This window comes from Orycteropus afer, unplaced genomic scaffold, assembly GCF_000298275.1.
Source record: "Orycteropus afer afer isolate SDZICR_OR568_19922 unplaced genomic scaffold, OryAfe1.0 scaffold00250, whole genome shotgun sequence".
Classification (NCBI taxonomy): Eukaryota; Metazoa; Chordata; class Mammalia; order Tubulidentata; family Orycteropodidae; genus Orycteropus; species Orycteropus afer.
In genome coordinates this window covers 3,390,693-3,412,255 of record NW_006921837.1, presented here as the reverse complement: position 1 = coordinate 3,412,255, position 21,563 = coordinate 3,390,693, and the positions used below count along the sequence as shown (strand labels likewise).

At 44.4% G+C, this 21,563-nt stretch overlaps 1 protein-coding gene across 1 annotated transcript; it reads left to right on the top strand.

Moving 5' to 3' along the window:
• Positions 1–19,443: 19,443 nt before the first annotated feature.
• On the top strand, positions 19,444–20,619 carry ACKR2 (atypical chemokine receptor 2). The gene has a single exon (XM_007949709.2). It carries the CDS (start codon positions 19,468–19,470, stop codon positions 20,617–20,619), a length of 1,152 nt encoding a protein of 383 aa, XP_007947900.1. The 5' UTR covers positions 19,444–19,467.
• The last annotated feature ends 944 nt before the right edge of the window (positions 20,620–21,563 follow it).

Genomic DNA, 21,563 nt, shown 5'->3' with positions numbered 1-21,563 from the left:
GAACACTTGATTGTACTCATGAGGAACCTATACCTTGATCAGGAGGCTGTCGTTCGAACGGAACAAGGGGACACTGCATGGTTTAAAATCAAGAAGGGTGTGTGCCGGCATTGTATCCTTTCCCCATACTTATTCAATCTATATGCTGAGCAACTAATCCGAGACTATAGGAAGAAAAGTGTGGCATCAGGATTGGAGAAAGAATCATTAACAACCTGAGATACGTTGACGATACAATTTTGCTTGCTGAAAGTGAGGATGATTTGAGGCACTTACTGAAGACTACAGTCTGCACTATGGATTACACCTCAATATAAAGAAAACAAAAATCCTCACAACTGGACCAATAAGCAGCATCACGATAAATGGAGAAAAGATTGAGGTTGTCAAAGAAGTCACATTGCTTGGTTCTACAGTCGACGCCAATGGAAGCAGCAGTCAGGACATTAGACGACATGTAGCACTGGGCAGGTCAGCTGCGAAGGAACTTTTTCAAGTGCTGAGGAGCAAGGATGTCTCCCTGAGGACTAAAGTGTGCCATGATATTTTCAATCGCCTTGTATGCATGTAAGAGCTGGACAGTGAATAAGGAAGACCAAAGAAGAGTTGATGTTTTTGAGTTGTGGTCCTGGTGAAGAATGCTGAAAGTACCATGGACTGCTAAAAAAACCAACAGATCTGTCCTGGAGGAAGTGCAGCTGAAATGTTCCTTGGAGGTGAGAATGGCCAGAATTCGTCTTACCTACTTTGGTCATGTTGTCAGAAGGGACTATTCCCTGGAGAAGGATGTCATGCCTGGTAAGGTGGACGGTTGATGAAAGAGGGGAGGGCCTTCAACGAGATGGATTGACACGGTGGCTGCGACGATGGGCTCAAGTATAGCAAGGATCATGGAGCTGGCACAGGGTCGGGTGGTGTTTCATTCTGCTGTGCGTGGGGTCGCTGTGAGTCAGAAACGACAGCACCTAATAATAATAACCTTAGCCAAGTGACCAAATTAAAAGCAAAAACAAAAAACAGTTGCTGTCAAGTGAATCCCAACTCCATAGGATTGGATTTTTAGGATTTTTTGGAAGTTGATTGCCAGGCCTTTCTACCATCGTGCCTTTGGGTAGTCTCAAACCTCTAACCTTTTGGTTAGCAGTCGAGTGTGCTTACCATTTGCACCACCAAGGGACTCTGATCAAAGTTAGTAACACAAGAAGGGAGACTTATCAACATCACACCCCCTTTGATATGATTCGCTGAGAAAGGCCCAACCTCATTGCTGGGGCCTTACTGTAAAATAAATGAATAAATAACCTCAATCTAATCCTAAGGAACAGCAAATCCAACCCAAATGTAGGGCCATTCTACAAACCAGCTGGCCAGTGCTCTTCAACATCATGAAAGACAAAGCCAGAGTGAGGAGCTGCCCCAGAATGGAGGACACTAAGGAGACACAACAATCAAATGAAGTGTGGGGTCCTGGACTGAATACTGAACCAGAGAAAGGGTATCATCAGTGGACCAGTTGGTGAAATTTGATTAAGATCTGTGGATTAGTTAATAGTGTTGTGTCAGTGTTGATTTCCTGGTTTAGAGTATTGGCCTGTTCTTCTATATGATGTTAACATTAGGGGAAGTTGCATGGCAAGTATACAGGAGTAATGTGCACTATTTTTATAAGTCTAAAAAATTACTTAATTTTTTTTTTTTTTTTAAAAAGAAAGGTGATGGGGAAGCAGCCCCAAGTCCTTGAAGGCAGCTATACTGAGGGAACCAGGGCTCTGGGATTTTTTTTTTTTTTAGGATTTGGTTGAAGATTTACAGAGTAAATTCACTTTTCATACAGCAGTTCACATATACTTTGTCTCATGTCATTGACCAAAATTTACAATGCAGCAGCTCCCCTCCCGCTTCCTCCCCATAGTTACCTCCTCCCAGTGTCCATCCCTTCATACTCTTCTGCACCCTGAGCTATCTCCCTGTGCATAAGCAGCCCTTCCTTCTCCCATGATTGTTCTCTCCAGGGCGTGTGTCTACTTGAGGTAAATGTTTAACTCACATGCCTGTACTTTGTTTGGCTGGAAACCACAGTTGTGTGTTCAATTCCAGACCTGAAGGGCAGCTAGGGGCCATAGTCTCAGTGGTTACACCAGGCTCCATTGGACCAGCAAACCTGGTCCCACCTTCTTTTTTTTTTGCCTCCAAATGATTTTGAGTTTTGTACCACATTGTTCTCCCTCTTTATGCAGGATCTCTTACATCCCTTCCAAGTGGATGGCAGTGGTAGCTGGGCACCATCTAGTTCTTCTGGTCTCATAGTTGTATAGGTTGCAGATCAGATGGTGTACCAGTCACTAGGACTGATTGTTTCCATTAATTTTGGTTTTCTTCTTTCTTCTTGACGAGGAGAGACCCATTGTTGCATCTAGATGGCAGCTTCCTAGCTTTTAAGGTCCCAGTCGCTACTCGCCAAAGTAGTAGGTGGAACAATGTTTTGTATAGTATGTTATGCCAATTGAGTTTGATGTCCCCTGCGACTATGGTAGGGCTCTGGGATCTTGTTGGGGGCTCCCTGGACCTCATTTTCCCTATTGGTAACTGAGAATTTGGCCTAGAGGGACTTGGAGGCCCACCCACTTGCAATGTCACCTGCTCCTCTACCCAAGTGAGGGCCCAGCCCATCACAAGCTCAAACTCCATTCTGGGTGGCCTGTGGACCCTAGGGGAAGGCAAATGTCTAATAAGCTCGTGTCCATCTCTAGGGCATTTAGTCCTCATCACACCTTTCTTGGGAAGGCACCATCAGCATCCCAAGTACAGATGGAAAAATCAAGGCTCATAGAGGGGAAAGTCACCATCTGTCGGTCACACAGCAGGTAAATACAGATCCAAGCCGAGCTCTGTGTGACCTCAATGCCAATGCCTTTAAACACCTAGCAATATCGCTCCATTATGTCTCAATTTAGGTGGAAGCAGCAGGTATTCACCATGCACCTGTATCACCAAGCCCCTGTATCACCTGTCTGTGGGGCTGGAGGTGAACGTGGCGGAGATATTCACCCTGGACCACAGGTGCTGCCCTGGGGCAGAGGCCCCTCACACTGCTGAAGTAGTGCACCACATGCACGCATTTGTTCCTTCAGTCACTGCTCTTGTCTGGTCCTGGGCTGGGGCTGCGGGTCAGATATGGTCCTTGTCCTGGAGCTCCTGCCCTGCTGGGGGAGCAGACAAGTAAACAGGCAGCTAGCTATATAGGGATATATCCTGTTGTGGGGCAAGGGAGTGAGGAGAAGAGAGAGGAAAAGAGGGAAGATGGTTTGGAAAAATCTAGGGGATAAGGATATTGTGGATGGACTGTGGGTGTAGCCAATACAGGGCTGCTTGGAGGGAGTTATGTTATGACCGGAGGAGACTCTGGGTGGGGTTTAGGGTTGGGGAAGGCCAGGGATGGGCTTCTGCTGGGGAAACCATCCAGGTGGGTAACAGGGTAAGCAAAAGCCTGGAGGCCTGGATTGGGGCCATTGCTGCCCTTGGCCCAGCTGCCAGGGACTGGAGGGGCAGGAATCATTCCAGAGAGGTGTGGCTGGAGATACATGTTTTCCAAAGTAATTAGACTATCCTTGGGGGGGGGGTGCTGCTCCTTCATTGGGGCCAGTCATTTGAGATTGACTCATTTTCAACAAGGGAAACAGCTTGTGCAGCTGAGGTGTCAGGCAGGGGTGGGGGCAAAGAGATGCTTTTCCCAGCCCTAAGGCAGGATGTATCCAGGCCCCTGTCCAGAGAGGGGAAGAGCTTACAGAGAAGAATCACACTCCATCTGCACTTTCCTGAGGAAGAGGGACCCTGCTGGCTCAGGCAAGTAGATCTGGCTCCACTGAGTGGGGTGGGTCCTGCCTGGGGGCACCAGGGAGACTGGACCCAGGGCTTGGGGTATGGGCTTAGGTGCTGGGAGAAGGAAGGGTTAGAGGGGTGGATGTAAAGCTTTCTCTCTAGGGCAAATTTGGAGAGCTACCCCCATCAGTGGGGAGGCAGGTTGTCTTCTGGCTCCTGCCCCCTTGCTCTCAGCTCTGTCAGGGAGAGAGGTGAATTTCCTGGGCCTCCCTGAGAATTGGGTCTCAGACCTAAGTGGGTGACCCTCTGTCTCTGGGACTCAGTTTCCTGGCTACATTATGATTCAGGCAGATGAGGAGGTTTTTAAGGGCCCCCTCCTAGGGCTGGGGTTCCTCTGTGGTCTTCTTTCTTTTGTACACTTCTACCCTCTCTCCAAGGAGCTCTGGTGGCACAGTACCTCAGGCTTTCAACTGCTAGTCAGAAAGTTGGCGGTTCAAACCCACCAGCTGCTCTATGGACGGAAGATGAGGCCATCTACTTCTATAAAGATTTGTCGCCTTGGAAACCCAATGGGGGTTGCTGTGAGTCGGAATCGACTCGATGGCAGTGGGTTGTTGTTGTTACCCTCTGTCCAGGTACTCTCATCCTGCCTCATTACCCTTGAGTTCTTCCCTTCTTTCTGCCCCAGGGTCCAAACCACCCTAAGGTCCCCTCCCATCCATCCTAGCTTTAGCCAAGTGTCATTTGATACCATGAATTTCCTCATTTCATTACCTGAAAGGGAACTAATAGTTATGTGCCAGACACTTGTTTAATTATTATAAAAATTCTATGAGGGAGGCATTTTATATGTGAGAAAACTAAGGGTCAAAGACACTAGGTTATTTGGCCAAGGTCACCCAGGCACTAAGAATGGCTCAATCTGTGTTTTTGTCTATTCTACCATGCTGTACTGTGCTGAGTATGCTACCCTGTCTGCGGGTGGTGGTGGTGGAGTGTTCAGTTTTGAACCCAGCATAATGCTAAAATGCAAACACAAAGAGCTATAGTGGTGAAGTTCCAGGCAACAATGAAGGAGGACAAAAAAAAAAAAAAAAAAAAACCTAGAGAGACATGAAAGTCATACCTTCTGTTGTGTGGTAGCAGCTCCTTGGAATTGAGCTTTAAAAGCCCTTAATTTTTTTTAATTGAAATAAGTCTTGTGTGGGGGGAGGAGTTATCCTTGTGATTATATCAATGTCACAAACATCCCTGTTTCCTGATAAGAACCAGGAAACATTGAGTAATGTGGGGTCCCAGGGAGCGTGGGGAAACAGTGGCCCTCCCCCATCCCAGGGAACAGGAGGTGGTGTGTCTATCAAGGCTGCAGGGGGACCCCTGCCTTGCCAGGGATTAGACAGGGTGACTCCCTTCCAGTCCTAAGACTGTGGTTGCACAAATCCAGGGCAGGGCAGGCTGGTTCAGCAGATGGTCTCTGGGTATAAAAACAGACAGAAAAGAGATACATAAATCAAAAAGGTCCCTGGGTTTATCTCAGGGGTAGGATCATGGGCAGTTGAGTCTTTCTACTTTTTTTTTTTTTCCCTATATTTTCACATTTTGCAATCAAGAAAATTACATGTTAAAAAAAAAGAGAGAGGTGGAGGGCAGTGGTCTGTGTCAGAGACCAGGGCTCTAGGGCTACCTTGGTCTGGCTCATAGGATGGCTGTGGGTTTCCTGTGAAACCAAGGTGGGAATACCTGCCTGCCTTTTTACGAGGGAGCCGGGAGACTCCAACGAGGACTGGGATGTGAGAGTGTGGCAAGAATTAAGACGGTGCAGGTAGATGCCAGGACTCATCAGCGTTATTTTATTTACTGTGTTTATACAATACAATGGGAGCTCTGGTAGCATAGTGGCTAAGACACTTGCCTGCTAACCAGACGGCTGGCAGTTCAAACCCACCAGCCACTCCTCGGAAGGAAGGTTGGGCAATCCTACTTCCGTAGTGATACTGCCTCGGAAACCCAAGGAGGGGTCGCTATGAGTCAGGGCTGACTTGACGGCACATAACAACAACAACAACATACAATACAATGGATTCAGAAGCAGTGCTTCCCGTGGTGGACCATCCAGAGGGCAGCTGTCCATCCTCCCTGCCTGAGGAAGGCGGGTCCCACAGGCAGAGCTCCCAACATGTGGTCCAGAGCTTGGGTTCAGGAGCCAACCCAAAGCCCTGATTTCTGATCCTGTTTTACACCTGTTGTGTGAACATAAAGTGTATCAATACATATAAAGCTTGGAGAGGGGGACGTCACAACTGTTATTTTGTTTAAGTAGCAATGTAACTTAGAGTTTAAGAGCATGGACTCTGGGTTTCAAATCCTGGCTCTGTAACTCACTTGCTTTGTGATTTGAGGCCAATTCCCTAACCTCTCTGTGCCCTAGCTGTAAAATGGACTAATAATAGTATTTACTCTTGTAATGCTGATGTGAGGATTAAATAAATGAATATACAGGCATACCTCCTTTTGTGACTCTCAGATACTGCATTTTTTACAAATTGAAGGTTTGTGGCAACCTGATGTTGAGGAAGTCTGTCGGCAACATTTTTCTAACAGCGTGTACTCACTCTGTATCTCTGTGTCACATTTTGGTAATTCTCACAATATTTCATACTTTTTCATAATGCTGTTGCACACTTAATAGACTACAGTATAGTGTAAACATAACTTTTATATGCACAGGGAAACAAAAAAATCATGTGACTCACCTGCTGGTGATGGTCACTTTATTGCAGCCTGGGACCAACTTTGCAGTATCTCTAAGATATGCATGTATGAAAAGCCCTTACTCCAGGGCCCAATATGTGGCCAAGACTCCATAGGTGTTCAATGTTTTAGTGGTTGCATCAGATTTAGTTCTCACAAAATCTTTTACTGTAAGTATTATTTGGTGACCATACATGTGTCAGAGTGGAACTGTGTTCCATAGGATTATTTTAAAGTAATATTTTATTGTATTTTTGATGAAAGTTTACACAGCAAATTAGGTTCCCATTTGACAATTTCTACACAAATTGTTCAGTGACATTATATTTTTTGCAGTGTGTCAACATTCTCTTCAATTACATTCTGCTTGTTGTGTTTCCAGTATTCTAGTTTCCCTGCCCCCTTATCTTCACATCTTTGCTTTAGAGTGATTATTGATCTTTTGGTCTCATCTAGATGGTTTTTTAATGGAGCACCACACTAACAGATAATATCCTTTATTTTGTGTGCCAGTCTGTTATTTTGCTAAAAGGTGGGATAGTTTTGATTCAAAGTTTAAAGACTTTCTCAGGGAGCCCTCTAGTCTCAACTGGTCCAGTACATCTGGACATTTTAAGAATTTGAGTTCTGTTCCATGTTCTATCAGGGTCTATCTTTTGAGGTGCTGATCAGAATAGTCAGTAATGTTAGCTGGGCACTATCTAGTTCTTCTGGCCTTCTGATAGATGAGGCTGTGGCTCATGTGGGCTCTTAGCCCTGTAGACTAGTTTCTTCTCTGAGACTTTAGTTTCCTTCTTTCTCTTTATCCCCTAATGTTTGAGACCAATAGTTATATCTTAGATGACTACTCATAAGCTTTTAAGGCACCAGACACTACTCATCTCACTAGGATGCAGAACATGAACTTTGTGATGCCAGTTGGCTGAGTTGCCCTGTGAAACTAAGGTTTCAAACCCAGAAAACCATTCGTAGAAAATGTTTGGCTGTGTCTGAGAAGTATCTGTAACTGTCCTCTATGAAAGTTTTTGCCTGCTTACACATATCTGTACATATACATACATCTGAATACTTTTGTCTATACACACATATGTGTATACCTATCCATACACATATATGCCTGTACATCTACATATGTGACCATATACTTATTTTTTGGATATTGTTAGGTGTTATGGCCAAATTATATATGCTATATTCTTTAGCATAAACATCCTTCCTCTTATTTACTTCTTAGTGGCATCACTAAGAATTTACTTTGGTTAAGCTGTGTTTGTTAACCCACATTCTGTGCTATTTTTCCCATCACCAAAAATAACAAGGATCTACAATCCAGAGGGTTATTCCCTCCCATCTCCCCCTTTCCCTGGTAACCATGAATGAACATTGGTCTCTGTATATATATATCTATTCTTGTCTTCTTATAAAAGTGGGGCTATGTAATATTTGTACTTTATGATTGACTTATTTCACTTAGTATTATGTCCTCCAGATCCATCCATGTTATGTTTCATAGACTCATCATTGTTCTTTATGGTTGTGTAGTATTCCCTTAAAGAGCTCTGGGGATATAGTGGATTAGGCATTTGGCTGCCAACCAGAAGGTCAGTGGTTCAAACCTACTAGCAGCTCCATGGGAGCAAGATGAGGCAATCTACTTCCATAAAGATTTACAGCCTTGGAAACCCAGTGCGGGGGTGGCTGTGAGTTGGAATCAACTCGATGACAATAGATTTTATTTTTTTTAGTATTCCATTGTATGCATATACTAGGTTTTGCTTATCCATTTATCTGTTGAAGGGTACTTAGGCTGTTTCCATTGTTTTGCTATTGTGCGTAATGCTGCAGTGAACTTAAGTGTGCATATGTCTGTCTGTGTCACTTCTATTAGGTTTCTAGGGTATATACTATGGGATTGTTGGATCATACGGTAGCTCTATTTCTAGTTCTTTGAGGAAGTATCATGCCATTTTTTTCATAGTGCTTGAACCATTTTACAGTTCCAACAGCAATGGATAAGTGTTCCTATCGCCCCACATCCTTGCAGACATTTGTTGTTATTTTTTGTTTTTTATAAATGCCTTTTTAGCTGGGGTGAGGTGGTGTCTTATTGTAGTTTTGATTTGCATCTCTCTGAATGGCTAATGATTTTGACTATCATTTCATGTGTTTGTTGGCCACTTGAATGTCCTCTTTGGTAAGTGTCTGTGTATATCCTTTGCCCATTTTTAAATTGGATTTTTTTTTGTTGTTGAGTTGAAATTTTCTGTATATTTTAGAGATTAGACCCTTATTGGATATATCGTTTCAAAGTTGTTTTTCTCAGTCTGTAGGTTGTCTTTTTACTCTTTTGGTAAAGTCTTTTGATGAGCATGTTGTTGTTGTTGTTCTGTGCCATCGAGTCAGACCCGACTCATAGCAACCCCTCCTTGGGTTTCACTACGGAAGTAGATTGCCCAACCTTCCTTCTGAGGAGTGGCTGGTGGGTTTGAACCACCAGCCTTCTGGTTAGCAGTCAAATGCCTTAGGCACTACGCTACAGAGTGTTTCATTTTTATGAGATTCCAATTATTTAATTTATCTTCTGCTATTCATACATTTGTAGTTATGTGTATTAGCCTATATTTAAAGCAATTAGGTCCCGAGTAGTTGAACCTGTGGGCTTGGGACCATAGTCACAGGGGACATCAAGCTCAATTGGCATAACATACTACACAAAACATTGTTACACCTCCTACTTTGGCGAGTAGCAACTGGGATCTTAGAAGCTTGGAAGCAGACATCTAGATGCAATGATGGGTCTCTCCTCATTCTAGAGCAAAGAAGAATGAAGAAAACCAAAAATTCATGGAACAATTAGTCCTCGTGACTGGTACACCATGTGATCCTCAGCCTGTATGACTATGAGACAAGAAGAACTAGATGTTCCCTGGCTACCACTGTTAACCACTCAGAGGGGGATCTATGTAGGAGATCCTGGATAGAGAAGGAGAACAATGTGGAACAAAACTCAAAATCATTTGGAAAAAAAAAAAAAAAGGGAGACCAGGTTTGCTGGTATGATAGAGCCTGGTGGAGCCACTGAGACTATGGCCCCTAGCTGCACTTCAAGTCTGGAATTGAACCCACACCTGTGGCTTCCAGCCAAACAAAACACAGGCATATGATTTGAACATATACCTGAGGTAGATACATCCTTGGAGAGAATAATCATGGGAGAAAGAAGGGCTGTTTATGCACAGGAAGACAGTTCAGGGGGCAGGAGTGCATGGAGGGATGGACACAGGGAAGAGGTAACTATTGGGAGGAAGTGGGAGGGGAGGTGCTGCATTGGGGTAAACTGTCAATGTCATCAGACAACGTGTATGTGAACAGCTGTATGGAAAGTGAATTTGCTCTGTAAACTTTCACCCAAATCACAATTAAAAAAAAAAAAAAAGTTGTAATAGGAAATGAAACCACCAAAATGGAAATAATGAGAATGTTCACCATTGTGAAAAATGTATCAATGTCATTGAGCAATTGAGTAGAAATAAATTGTTGAATGGGAAACTAAAAAAAAAAAAAAGTGATAAATTATGTCATATCCACATATTATACAGGTTTTTAAAATTCCAATATTGTAGAATAATGTTTTTATGTACTATTACATGAAGGGGAAAAATAAATAGCATGAGTTTGTAGTCTAAGATTATAAATAAATAAAATTATGCACCACAAAACAAAACACACAAACAAACAAAAAACCAATTAGGTCTCATAGTTTTCTTCCAAGAACTTTAGTTTTAGGTTTAATGTTTAGATCTTTGATCCATTTTGAGTTAACTTTTGTGTATGGTGTGAGATATGGGTCCTGTGGCATTCTTCTGCAAGTGAATATCCAGTTTCACCAGCAAGATTTATTAAAGATATTGTTTCTTCCCCCTTGTCAAAATCAGTTGTCCATAAATAAAGGAATTGATTTCTGGATCCATAGTGTTTTCAAGGACTGATGTTTTGGACGTGGATCACCAGGCCTTTCTTCTGAGGCACCTCTGATGGATTCAAATCTCCAACCTCTCAGTGAGCAGCTGAGTGTGTTAATTGTGTATATCTCCCAGGAACTTCATGGGTCAGAATCCACTTGAGAGCAACTCTTTCTTTTTAAGTATTATTTATTTTACAAATGAGGAGGCAGGCTCATGAAGGTCAAAGGCCCTGGGCCAGAAGCCCACATTTGTCTTGGGGCTGGTGGGGCCTGAAGATTTAAGCCCAAGGGTACCTCAAACTGAGCAGTGAAATGAAGATCCAGCTCTGTCCCCAGAGTCAGTCATTTGTGGATTTCTCTTCCTGGTACCATTCCTAGGGTGCTGAGCTTTTTTCCTCATGTCCTTAATGTATGGTTCTAAGTTCCTTATCCCATTTCCCACTCCCATGGTTCCGGTCTTCTAAGCATCTTTCCATTCAGGAAAGCTCTAGGTCCATCCCTTGCCCAATCTCATAATGAACTAGCATGGGCTCTGTCCCTGGGTTCAAATCTCAGCTCTGCCACTTACTAGCAAGTTCCTTAGCCTTTCTGTGCCTCAGTTTCCTCATTAATGAAATGGAAAGGATAATAGTAGAGTTAATGTACGGATGGAATGAACCAATGCATGTAAAGTTCTAAAATCTGAGCATGGCACATAGTAAGTGCTATATAAATGCTGGGTATTATTATTATGATGTTGTTGTTAGTTGTTATTACATACATAGTTAGAGTTTAATATCTACACTAGTTTCTTCAAATGCATGTGTTCTACCACCTGTGCCCAACTGCTCTGTTCTGTACCTCTCCCAAGGCTGGATACTGTGGTTGGAACATAAATCACTCAATACCTTGTGCTTCAACTTGTCCAGCCACAGCTGGGCCAGGGATGTGGGATGGGAATGCCAGAGGGGACCCCTCCTGAGCTGAGCACAGGACTTTGCACCCATCTCTACGCAGTCCTCCCAAAAGTAGTAGAGGGAGCATCTTGGGAAGAAAGTAGGGTAAATACAAGGCCATCTCCTGTGACACTGGTGCAAGGAGGCTGTGCCAGCTGGAGGTGTCCTTTTTACTGTGGCTCAGTGGAAACAGTGGGGGAGCTGGGCTGGTCACGCTCCCTGGCCACATGAGGCTGTCCCTGGTCACTGAGGCTACTGGGGCAGGGCTGGCCTGGGCTGGGAAAACAACTCACAGAGGGAAGGTCTTGGCTCAGCTGTGTCCAGAGCACCAGCAGGGGAAGTGGAAAACAGACAAAAGAAAAATGAGAAGAGAAGTGGGGCAGAGAGGCACCTATTATTAGAGAGGTGCTAATTAATTCCATGAAGTTTTGCTGAATGCCTCCTGATGCCAGACCATGTGCCAGCAAGCCCTGGGACACAGTTCTGACCGCTGGGAACCTCCCATCTAGAGCCTCAAAAGATGGCTCTTCTTCCAGGAGACTAAAGCTTATAAGTGACCTTCTGAAAGTGTTTGTGGGGCTGGGGTGGAAGCATCACCAAGCTAGTGGCACAGGCAAGCTTCTGGGAGGGGAGGATTTAGGTTACATTTTAAATGCATTTCCAGATTCTAAGAAAGCAAGCAAAATTATGTCCACTAGAAGCAATCTTAAATGGTGTTCTTGCTTTTCTATTTACTTCTAATGTTCCTGTGGTCTCAGGGGTCATGCTTGATCTTATTTATTTGTTCTCTGGCCTCAGCTCCACTGTGAGCAGAATACACAACGTGTGTGTATGTGCTGGGGGCATGAGAGAGGAGGCTTACATGTGGCCTTTGCCCTCCAGAGTTTTCAGTTGAGGGTAGGATGGAGTTGGCGGTCAAATTGACGTGGAAGGTGGAAGATGAAAGGTGGTGGGAGGTGCAGAGAGGGAGACAGCAAGCTGGGCAGGGTGGATCAAATTCCACAAGGACCCAATCAACAGACTGCTGACAAAGGTTTAACAAGTCCCCTGTACACTGTGAGCCCTGAATCTTCTTTGCCTGGGGTCAGAAATCCCACCTTCAGAGCCTCCTCCTTCAAATCCATGTTTGATCCATGTTAGAAATGGGAGCTGTTCTATCTTTTGTTGTTAGGGTTGTATAATTCTGCATCCATGGTTTGCTGATCTGAGGCCATGGGCATTTGGGCTTCATCTCTCTAAAGCTTCAGTTTTCTTCATCTGGAAAATGGGAATCATACTAGTACTCTGCCTCCCAGGATTATGGTGAGAATTATATGAGAAAATTATATGTCAGTTCTTAGAGAAGGAACTCAACAACATGGTTGCCTTCCTGTCAAGAAAGACATCATAGTATCTTCCCTCTTGTTGCTTCAGCTGCAATTTCTCTGAGAGACCTTGGATGACCCTAGATCCCTGTTGTTGTTGTTGTTATGTGCCATCGAGTCAGCCCCGACCCATAGCGACCCCTCCTTGCGTTGCTGAGGCAGTATCACTACAGAAGTAGGATGCCTAACCTTCCTTCTGAGGAGCGGCTGGTGGGTTTGAACCCTTAGGCACTATACTACCTAGGAGGAGACATTACTCCTCCAGCCAGAGGTTCTTGTGGAGTCAAGATTGGGGCCAACGCAGGCCAGCGGCCCCATGAAGTCTCCAAGAGGATGATATGATTGCCCAAGAGACAAGCTATGGTTTGTCTCTGTGCCTTGGCTTTGTTGTAGAATCCTGATGACCTTGATCTTGCTGTCCCTCTTCCATAGGCCTTCCTCCCAGTCTCAATATAGTTCTCTGGATTCCCCAAAGATCCCACTGCAGAGTGTCAGTGAGGGCTGCTAGTTCACACTAGGGAGTGAATGACTGATACCCCAAGTAATTCTTCTCAAGGTGTTGCTAGATAAGCCAAATGAATTTAGGCAACAGGGGAAAGTGAAAATAAAAAGGAAAAACAGAATGAGCATAGAGATTGTCATAGGTGAGGTAGACAGAGACCTGAATCACAGTCAGTAACAGCATGGCCCCTGGCTACTCATTGTATGCTTTGTGCAAGTTATCCTTTTTTGAGTCTCAATTTCCCCACCTGTAGTTAGAGGAGGGAGCTCTGGTGGCATAGTGCCTAAGGCATTTGACTGCTAACCAGAAGGTTGGCAGTTCAAACTCCTCAGAAGAGAGGTTGGGCAATCTACTTCTGTAGTGATACCACCTTGGAAACCCAAGGAGGGGTTGCTATGAGTTGCATCCAACTTGACAGCAGTGTGTTTGGTTTGGTTTTTTGGAAGTTAAAGGAGGTGGACATAATAATCCCTTCTCAGTCTGAGCTTCTGAGGACATGAAGGATCAGGGGAGGTTTATTAGTTTCTCATTGCTGCCGTAACAAATTACCACAAATTTAGTGACTTAAAACAACACAAATTTATTATGTTACAGTTCTGGAGGTTGGAAGTCTAAAATAGGTTGACAGAGCTACATTCCTTCTGGAAACTGTAGGAAAGAATATATTTTACCTTTTCCAGCTTCTAGAGATTGACTGTGTACCTTGGTTAATGACTGAGACCTCTGCTTCCATTGTCAGTCTCCTTTTCTAACCCTCCTCCCTCCCTCTAGTAAGGGCCCTTGTGATGAGATTGAGTCCAGCTGGCTAATCCAAGATGCTCTTCTCAAGAGCTTTACCGTAATCACATCTGCAATATCTTTTGCCTACAAGGTATTATAGTCATAGGTTGGGAGCTCTGATAGCGTAGTGCCTAAGGCACTTGACTGCTAGTTAGAAGGCTGGCAGTTCAAACCCACCAGCCACTCCTCAGAAGGAAGATGGGGCAATCTACTTCCGTAGTGATACTGCCTCGGAAACCCAAGGAGGGGTTGCCATGAGTCGGGTCCGACTCGACGGCACACAACAACAGTCACAGGTTGTAGGGATTAGGGCATGGCTATCTTTGGGGGACAGTATTCTGCCTAGCACATGGAGGTTGCACTTTGCAAGGAGGCTCAGTAAAGCCATGCAGCATGAATGGTAGAATCTAGAGCAGCCAGACCAGCCAATGAGGCCAATATCCTGGGCACCCCACACTTCCTGAGCCCAACCACAACTACCTTCTGTGCCCTTCTCAGATGACCGTTTCAATAACTGCTGGGTAGGGCAGAACAGAGGTCAAGGTTGAGTTGAGACCAAGTACAAGGGACTGGTCCTGGAGTCCAAAGACTTGAGTTTCAGATGCAGCTTGGCTGATGACTCTCTGTTTGACCTTGAAAATGTTTCTTTGCTCCTAGGTTAAGTAGGGCTGACAGTTCCTTAGTGGTTGGCCTTAGAGGAGTACCACAGTGGATCTGAAAGTGTCTGGCCACTGCAATGTGCACATAGGAATGCTGGTTCTGCTGCTGTTGATGATGATGATATTATTGATGAAAGTGACTTGAGGGATCGGTGACCCCAGAAGCCAGAAGGACATAAAAAGACTCATGGGGTGAGAGATTAGGGAAGGCCCAAGACGGAAGGAAACAGGGTGTTCCAGGGGGAGGGAGCCCTTTAAAGATGGCCTGGTCTAGCATAACACCTACTGGCCCTAACCTCTGGCTTTGATCAAAGCAACTGTTGGACAGCTTTCTGCTGTTGACTAAAGCAAACCTTGATCCTGAGTAGGATCAAGGTCAGTGCTGACATCCCAGAAGAGCTTATGTTTAATTATTTGCAACTCCTGACTAATAGGCCCCAAATCACACCCAAGTACAAAAGAGCCCCCTACCCTAATCCAGCAGTCCATAGAGTCTCAACACCAGCCATGTTTTGGGAATGTCCTTACTGCTACCCAGAAGGGGGAGGGTGCCATAATAGGGACCTCAGATGCACAGGAGAGGAATGGAGGACCAGGAAAGCAAGGTGCAGCAGGGCCAAGCTCCCAAGGACAGTCAGGGCAAAGCTGGGCCCTAGACAAGGCCACCCAAGCTGCTCCTGGGGTGGAAGCAGGTGTGTGTGATTTTCCCCAACATCTGTCATTTGACCGGAATCCGAGGGTGAGGCAGAGCTCATGGAGTGGGTGGAGTCCAGGGATCTCCAGGAGAGGTCTCACCTCAGCAGCATTGATATTTCTATCAGCTGTGAGGTCACAGCATCATGGGTACCAGAAGGATCAGCTGAAGGTCTGAATCAACATCTCCTTCAAAATTCTCCCTGGAAAAGAATAGACAAAACTTCTATAAGGAAAGAATTGCAGGAAATAGTTCCAAAATATGTAGAAAAAGTTAATATTATTACTAAAGACCTCTTAAAAATGAGAGCTCTACCTCATTAAAACTATTAACAATCCACAGGAGAAATAAAAATGGGCATTGCACATATAAAAAGAGTTCCACCTCAATTAAATGAAAGAATTAAAAATAAAATACAGGTACAGGGTAGGGTTAATGGCATTTCTTACTTTGTCCCCATTATCATCACCAGCTCACAGGCCCCTCTCTCAGACATGTGCGTGATTGTCTGCTTGGACCACTTACTCCTTTTTATCTCCTTCTTCTTTCCTTTTCCCCCCCCCCCCCATTCTAATGTGTTGAGCATGAACTCTCTCTTTCTGTCCTGGAACATAAAACAGCATTGAGAATAATTCTTGGCTCATGACAGACTCCTGTCATTGGTTCATGTTCATGCGAAGTTCTCTTTTTAAAAAATTACTTATTTTAATAGCACAGTAAACACCTGAGAAGCCATCACCTCAGAGGAAACTAGACCACAGAAGTCACCACCCCTATCTGTGTTCCTTTCCTTATCCCATTCCTCTGGCTTCTCCTGCCCAGGCAGCCATCATTTTGAATCCTGTGCTTATCATTCTCTGCTTTCCCTTTCATCTATCTGTACTACTTCGAAGTCCAGGTGTACCTTGGCATACTGCAGGTTCCATTCCAGACTACCGCAATAAAGCAAATAGCAAAATAAAGCAAGTTCCACAATTTTTTTGGTTTCCCAGTGCAAATAAAAGTTATGTTCACACTATATTGTAGTCTATTAAGTGTGTAATAGCATTATGAGAAAGTTTGAAATATTGTGAAAATTACCAAAATGTGACATGGAGATACAAAGTGAGCACTAGGTAATGGAAAAATGACCCCTGTGAACTTGTTCAATGCAGGATTGCCACAACCTTCAGTTTGTAAAAAAACATAGTATCTGAGAAGCACAATAAAATGAAGTATGCCTATATGTGGTGTTTATGTTTGTGTGTCAACTTGGCTGGGCCTGGTTGAGTGGCTGGGCAGCTGGTGGTAGTTATTCCCCATGATGAGACTGGTAATCATCTCCATGGTGGGATCTACCACAAGCAGCTGAGTAGCTGCTTTGGTTATGTGGTCTGCTTCCCATATATAAGAAGCAGCTTTGGGAATGTCTCTAACCTATGGCATGCTTAGACCCTGCATGTAGCCATGTCATTCTTCAGCAGCCTGCCATGCTCTGCTGACGTTGGGACTTACAATGGACTTAACTAATGGCCTGCCATGTGGTTTGGTAACATCAGGAGTGTGTCTTTTTATTTGTTGACCTTGCATTTGTTAGCCTCAGCAGCCAGTAGCTGCCTGAGTGAAGAGATGCCTCTAGCTTCAATGGGCCAGGAATAAGAGGCAGAGCTGAAGCCCAGGGTCAAGGGGCTTTCACCCAGCCCCTAGAGCCTGGCACTTTGAACTTGTTTGATAACAAGTTTGGCCTTATCAAACTCTTGTTTGATAAGGCCATCCCATTGTGCTATATCCCTGTCAGAGTGGTACTAGGTAATCAGAACACTGTATATGTTTTTATTGCATTTGTTTTAACCTGATTAGTAGAGTATTGTGTTATATATGTTTTTGTAGGACTTAGAGATAGGTGGACATATTCAAGAGGCATTAGAAGGTAGAGATTGACAGGGTGGTGGGGAGGGAGATGAGGAGGAATCTGGGATGTTTCAGTCTTAGGTGAATGAGTAGTTAGTGTCATTCCATTAGATAGACACAGAGAGAAGAAGAGGTTGGTGGGAAGAGGATGGACCCAGTTTTGGGCAAAGCAATAATATAAGCTAACATTTATCAAGTCACTTCCATGAGCTAGACACTCTTGGTAGAATTTAAAGTGCTCTGCATGTATTATCACATTTAAGCCTCAGAAGAACCCCATGATTCAGGCACAGTTATCATTCTCATTTTAAAGATGAGGAAACTAGGACATGGAAAATTTAGTAGACTCTGAGTCCATCAACATGATGGATCACACTCTTCTGCTGCAGGCATAGTACAAGCATTTTATAATGGATAAAATATTTTTTCAAAATTTTAATATGTAACCGAACTCAACAGTAAGAGAAATACTTAGGTGATAAAAGTAAAGAGAATACTGGGCATTCTTAGATAAAACAAGCCCTGATGAAGATAAGCTCTCATTTTAAACAGCAATTATATAAACAAACTATGGTATGTACACCCAGTGAAACTACACAATGTTAAAGAACAATGATGAATCTGTTAAACATCTTATAACATGGATGGACCTGGAAGACGTTGTTATTGTTGTTATGTACCGTCGAGTCGGCCCCAACTCATAGGGACCCCTCCTTGGGTTTCTGAGGTGGTGTCACTACGGAAGTAGATTGCCCCATCATCCTTCCGAGGAGTGGCTGGTGGTTTGGACTGCCAGCCTTCTGGTTAGCAGTCCAGTGCCTTAGGCACTACACTATGCTGAGTGAAATTAGTCAATCATAAAAGGATAATTATTGTATGAGATCCCTATTGTAAAAAGTCAAGAAAACAATTTCACACAAAAAGAAGTATTATTTGATGCTCACCAGGGGTAATTACCAGGGGTTATTCACCTTTGGTGAAGGGGAAGGTGATATACAATAAGGATGAAGGCAGCACAATATGATCAAAGAAGAGAGGTGCTGGGAGGAATATAGGTGTTAAAGGCAACAGAGGTAAATACTAATTCACACACAATCTTCCATAGCAGTAATAAGAATAATCAAGAATCTAAGAGTGGATACATAGGTAGACATGCAAACTGAACAGGGGTGGGCAGGAGAATGGGACTGTACCCATGAATATGTGTAGGTTTGACAATATGTCTACATACATATTTACGTACGCTGCAAATAAATCCATGAATATAGTGGAGCATACAGGGGGCAAAGTTATGAAAACTTCTTAAAAAAAATTATAAGTTACACAAGGAAGTGAACTGCCAAGAGGAAGAGTAAGGAAGCACAATAAATTGGTGAACTGTTACTCTTAAATAATAAAGAAAAACATGAGAAAACATTTTAAGTCTTTTTAAATTATGAGGAAGAAAATAAAGAAGTGAAACTATATGAAAGAATTGAGTACTATGAAAACACCTAAAGGAAAATCACTTGTCCAAATTACATACTTATTAAGTGACAAAATAAGGAGCTCTGGTGATGTAGTGCCTAAGGCATTTGACTGCTAACCAGAGGTTGGCAGTTCAAACCCACCAGCCACTCCACAGAAGGAAGACTGGGCAATCTATTTCAGTAAAGATTTACCACTTCAGAAACCCAAAGGGGGTTGCTATGAGTCAGAATCAACTTGATGGCAGTGAGTTTGGTCTTGGTTTAAGTGACAAAATAAGGAGCTCTGGTAGCATAGTGGGTAAGGCATTTTGGCTGCTAACCAGAAAGTCGGTGGTTCCAACCCACCAGTTGCTCTGTGTGAGGAAGATGAGGCAATCTACAGAAACCCAGTGGGGGTCACTATGAGTTGTAATTGACTCAATGGCAGTGTGTTTGTTTTTTTTTTTGAAGTGATAGAGTGGGCCTTCCAAAGTTTGTTCTTAATTGCTAGTCTATGGTGACTGATGTCCTATAGGTAGTCACAAGGCAGTAGCAAAAGTGGGTTTGGAGAGAGCTGGGGAATGTCTGGTATCACCATATTGTTTCTTTCCCACTACCCTCTGGTCTACAGAGCTCCAGGACTGGACGTATCTTCTCTGACATGGCTACCACCACCTCACCTCTGTTACTCATCACTGAGGACACCAGTTCTGAGAACAGCAGCTCCTTCTATGACTATGACTACTTGGATGACCTGGCCTTCATGCTCTGCAGGAAGGATGCAGTGCTGTCTTTTGGCAAAATCTTCTTACCAGTCTTCTACAGCCTGATCTTTGTGTTGGGCCTAGGTGGTAACCTCCTCCTTCTTGTGGTCTTGCTCCGGTATGTGCCTCGTAGGCGGATGGCTCAGGTCTACCTGATGAACTTGGCCATCTCCAATCTCCTGTTTGTGGTGACTCTGCCCTTCTGGGGCATCTCTGTGGCCTGGCATTGGGTCTTTGGAAATTTCTTGTGCAAGATGGTAAGCACCCTCTATACCATTAACTTCTACAGTGGCATCTTCTTCATTAGCTGCATGAGCCTGGACAAGTACCTGGAAATCGTGTATGCTCAACGCCACCACAGGCTGAGGACATGGGCCAAGAGCCTGATCTTGTCTGCTGTGGTGTGGGGCGTGGCCCTAGCCATCTCCATCCCTGACATGATCTTTGTGCAGACGCATGAAAACCCCAAGGGTATGTGGAACTGCTACCCAGACTTCGGTGGGCATGGGACTGTCTGGAAGCTCTTCCTCCGCTTCCAGCAGAACCTCCTGGGGTTTCTTCTTCCACTCCTTGCTATGATCTTCTTCTACTCCCGCATTGGTTGTGTCCTGGTCAGGTTGAAGCCCCTGGGCCAGGGTCGGGCTCTTCGGATGTCTGCAGCCCTGGTGGTAGCCTTCTTCATGCTCTGGTTCCCATACAACCTGACCTTGTTTCTGCACTCACTGCTGGACCTACAGGTCTTTGGGGACTGCAAAACCAGCCACCACCTGGATTATGCTCTGCAGGTGACTGAGAGCATAGCCTTCCTTCACTGCTGCTTCACCCCCATCCTCTATGCCTTCTCTAGCCGCCGCTTCCGCCGGTACCTGAAGACTTTCCTGACCACTGTTCTTGGATGGCACCTGGCACCTGGCACTGCCCAGAACTCACTGTCCAGCTGTTCTGAGAGCAGCAGGCTGACTGCCCAAGAGGAAATGACAGGCATGGATGAACTGGGGAAGAGGCAAGCTGAGTGCTCCCCCAACAAGGGAGATGTGGAAAAAAATTAAGCTTGAATGGCCACAGCAGAGTCTGGTGAGAGCTGATGTTTGATGGGACCAAGCTCAGTTAGGATTCCACCTCTACCACTCCACCAAAATTTCTCTCACCAACATCCCCATTGACCACATTGCTAAATCCATTGGTCAGTTCTCAGTAGCATTTGGTAGAAATTCTCACTCCTACCTTCTCCCTCCACTTTTTCATTTACCTCTAGAACACTGCACTCTTTTATTGACTTGCTATACTAGTTTCCCAACTGATCTTTGTGCTTCCAGTTTGCTGTTCTAGTAACTAAACTTTGTATAGCAGCTGGAACAAATCTTTAAGCACATTAGGTCAGGTCATACCACTTTCAGTCATCGCTCCTGCCTCCTTCAGAGTTGTAGCCCAAGTCCTACATGATCTACCTCAACCCCATCTCCCTCTTTGACTTCATCTCCACCATGTTCACTTGGGTCACTCTGTTCTAGGCACACTGGCCTCCCTGCTGTTTCTCAGATACTCCAAGTACAGTGTCTTAGGGCTTGATTCCAGTTCTTGCTGGAATGCTCTCTACCTGGGTGGCTGCTTGGGTCACTCCCTCATCATCTCAGATCTGTGCTCAAACCTCACCTCAATTAGACCTACCTTATCCATCCTATTTAGTATACTTCCTAACATTCTGTATGATTTTCTTATTTGTTGTGTTTATTGCTTATTCTCTCCCAACTTCACTGGCCCATGTGAACAATCCAGGACAGGGAGGTATCTGAATGCCTGGTAGTGGGCTTGGTGTGTGGTTTTCAGTAAGTATCTATGAAATGCATGTATAGTGGAGGGAGTCTTTTCCTTGTGGCACTACTGAGGAAGAAGAGCTTAAGGTCCTCCCCCCACTCAGCCCCCCTATTTCCTGTAGCTAGCTCATCTGGGAAAGTCTGATTGAAAAGACTTTTTGGCAGCCTGGGTGGTGACT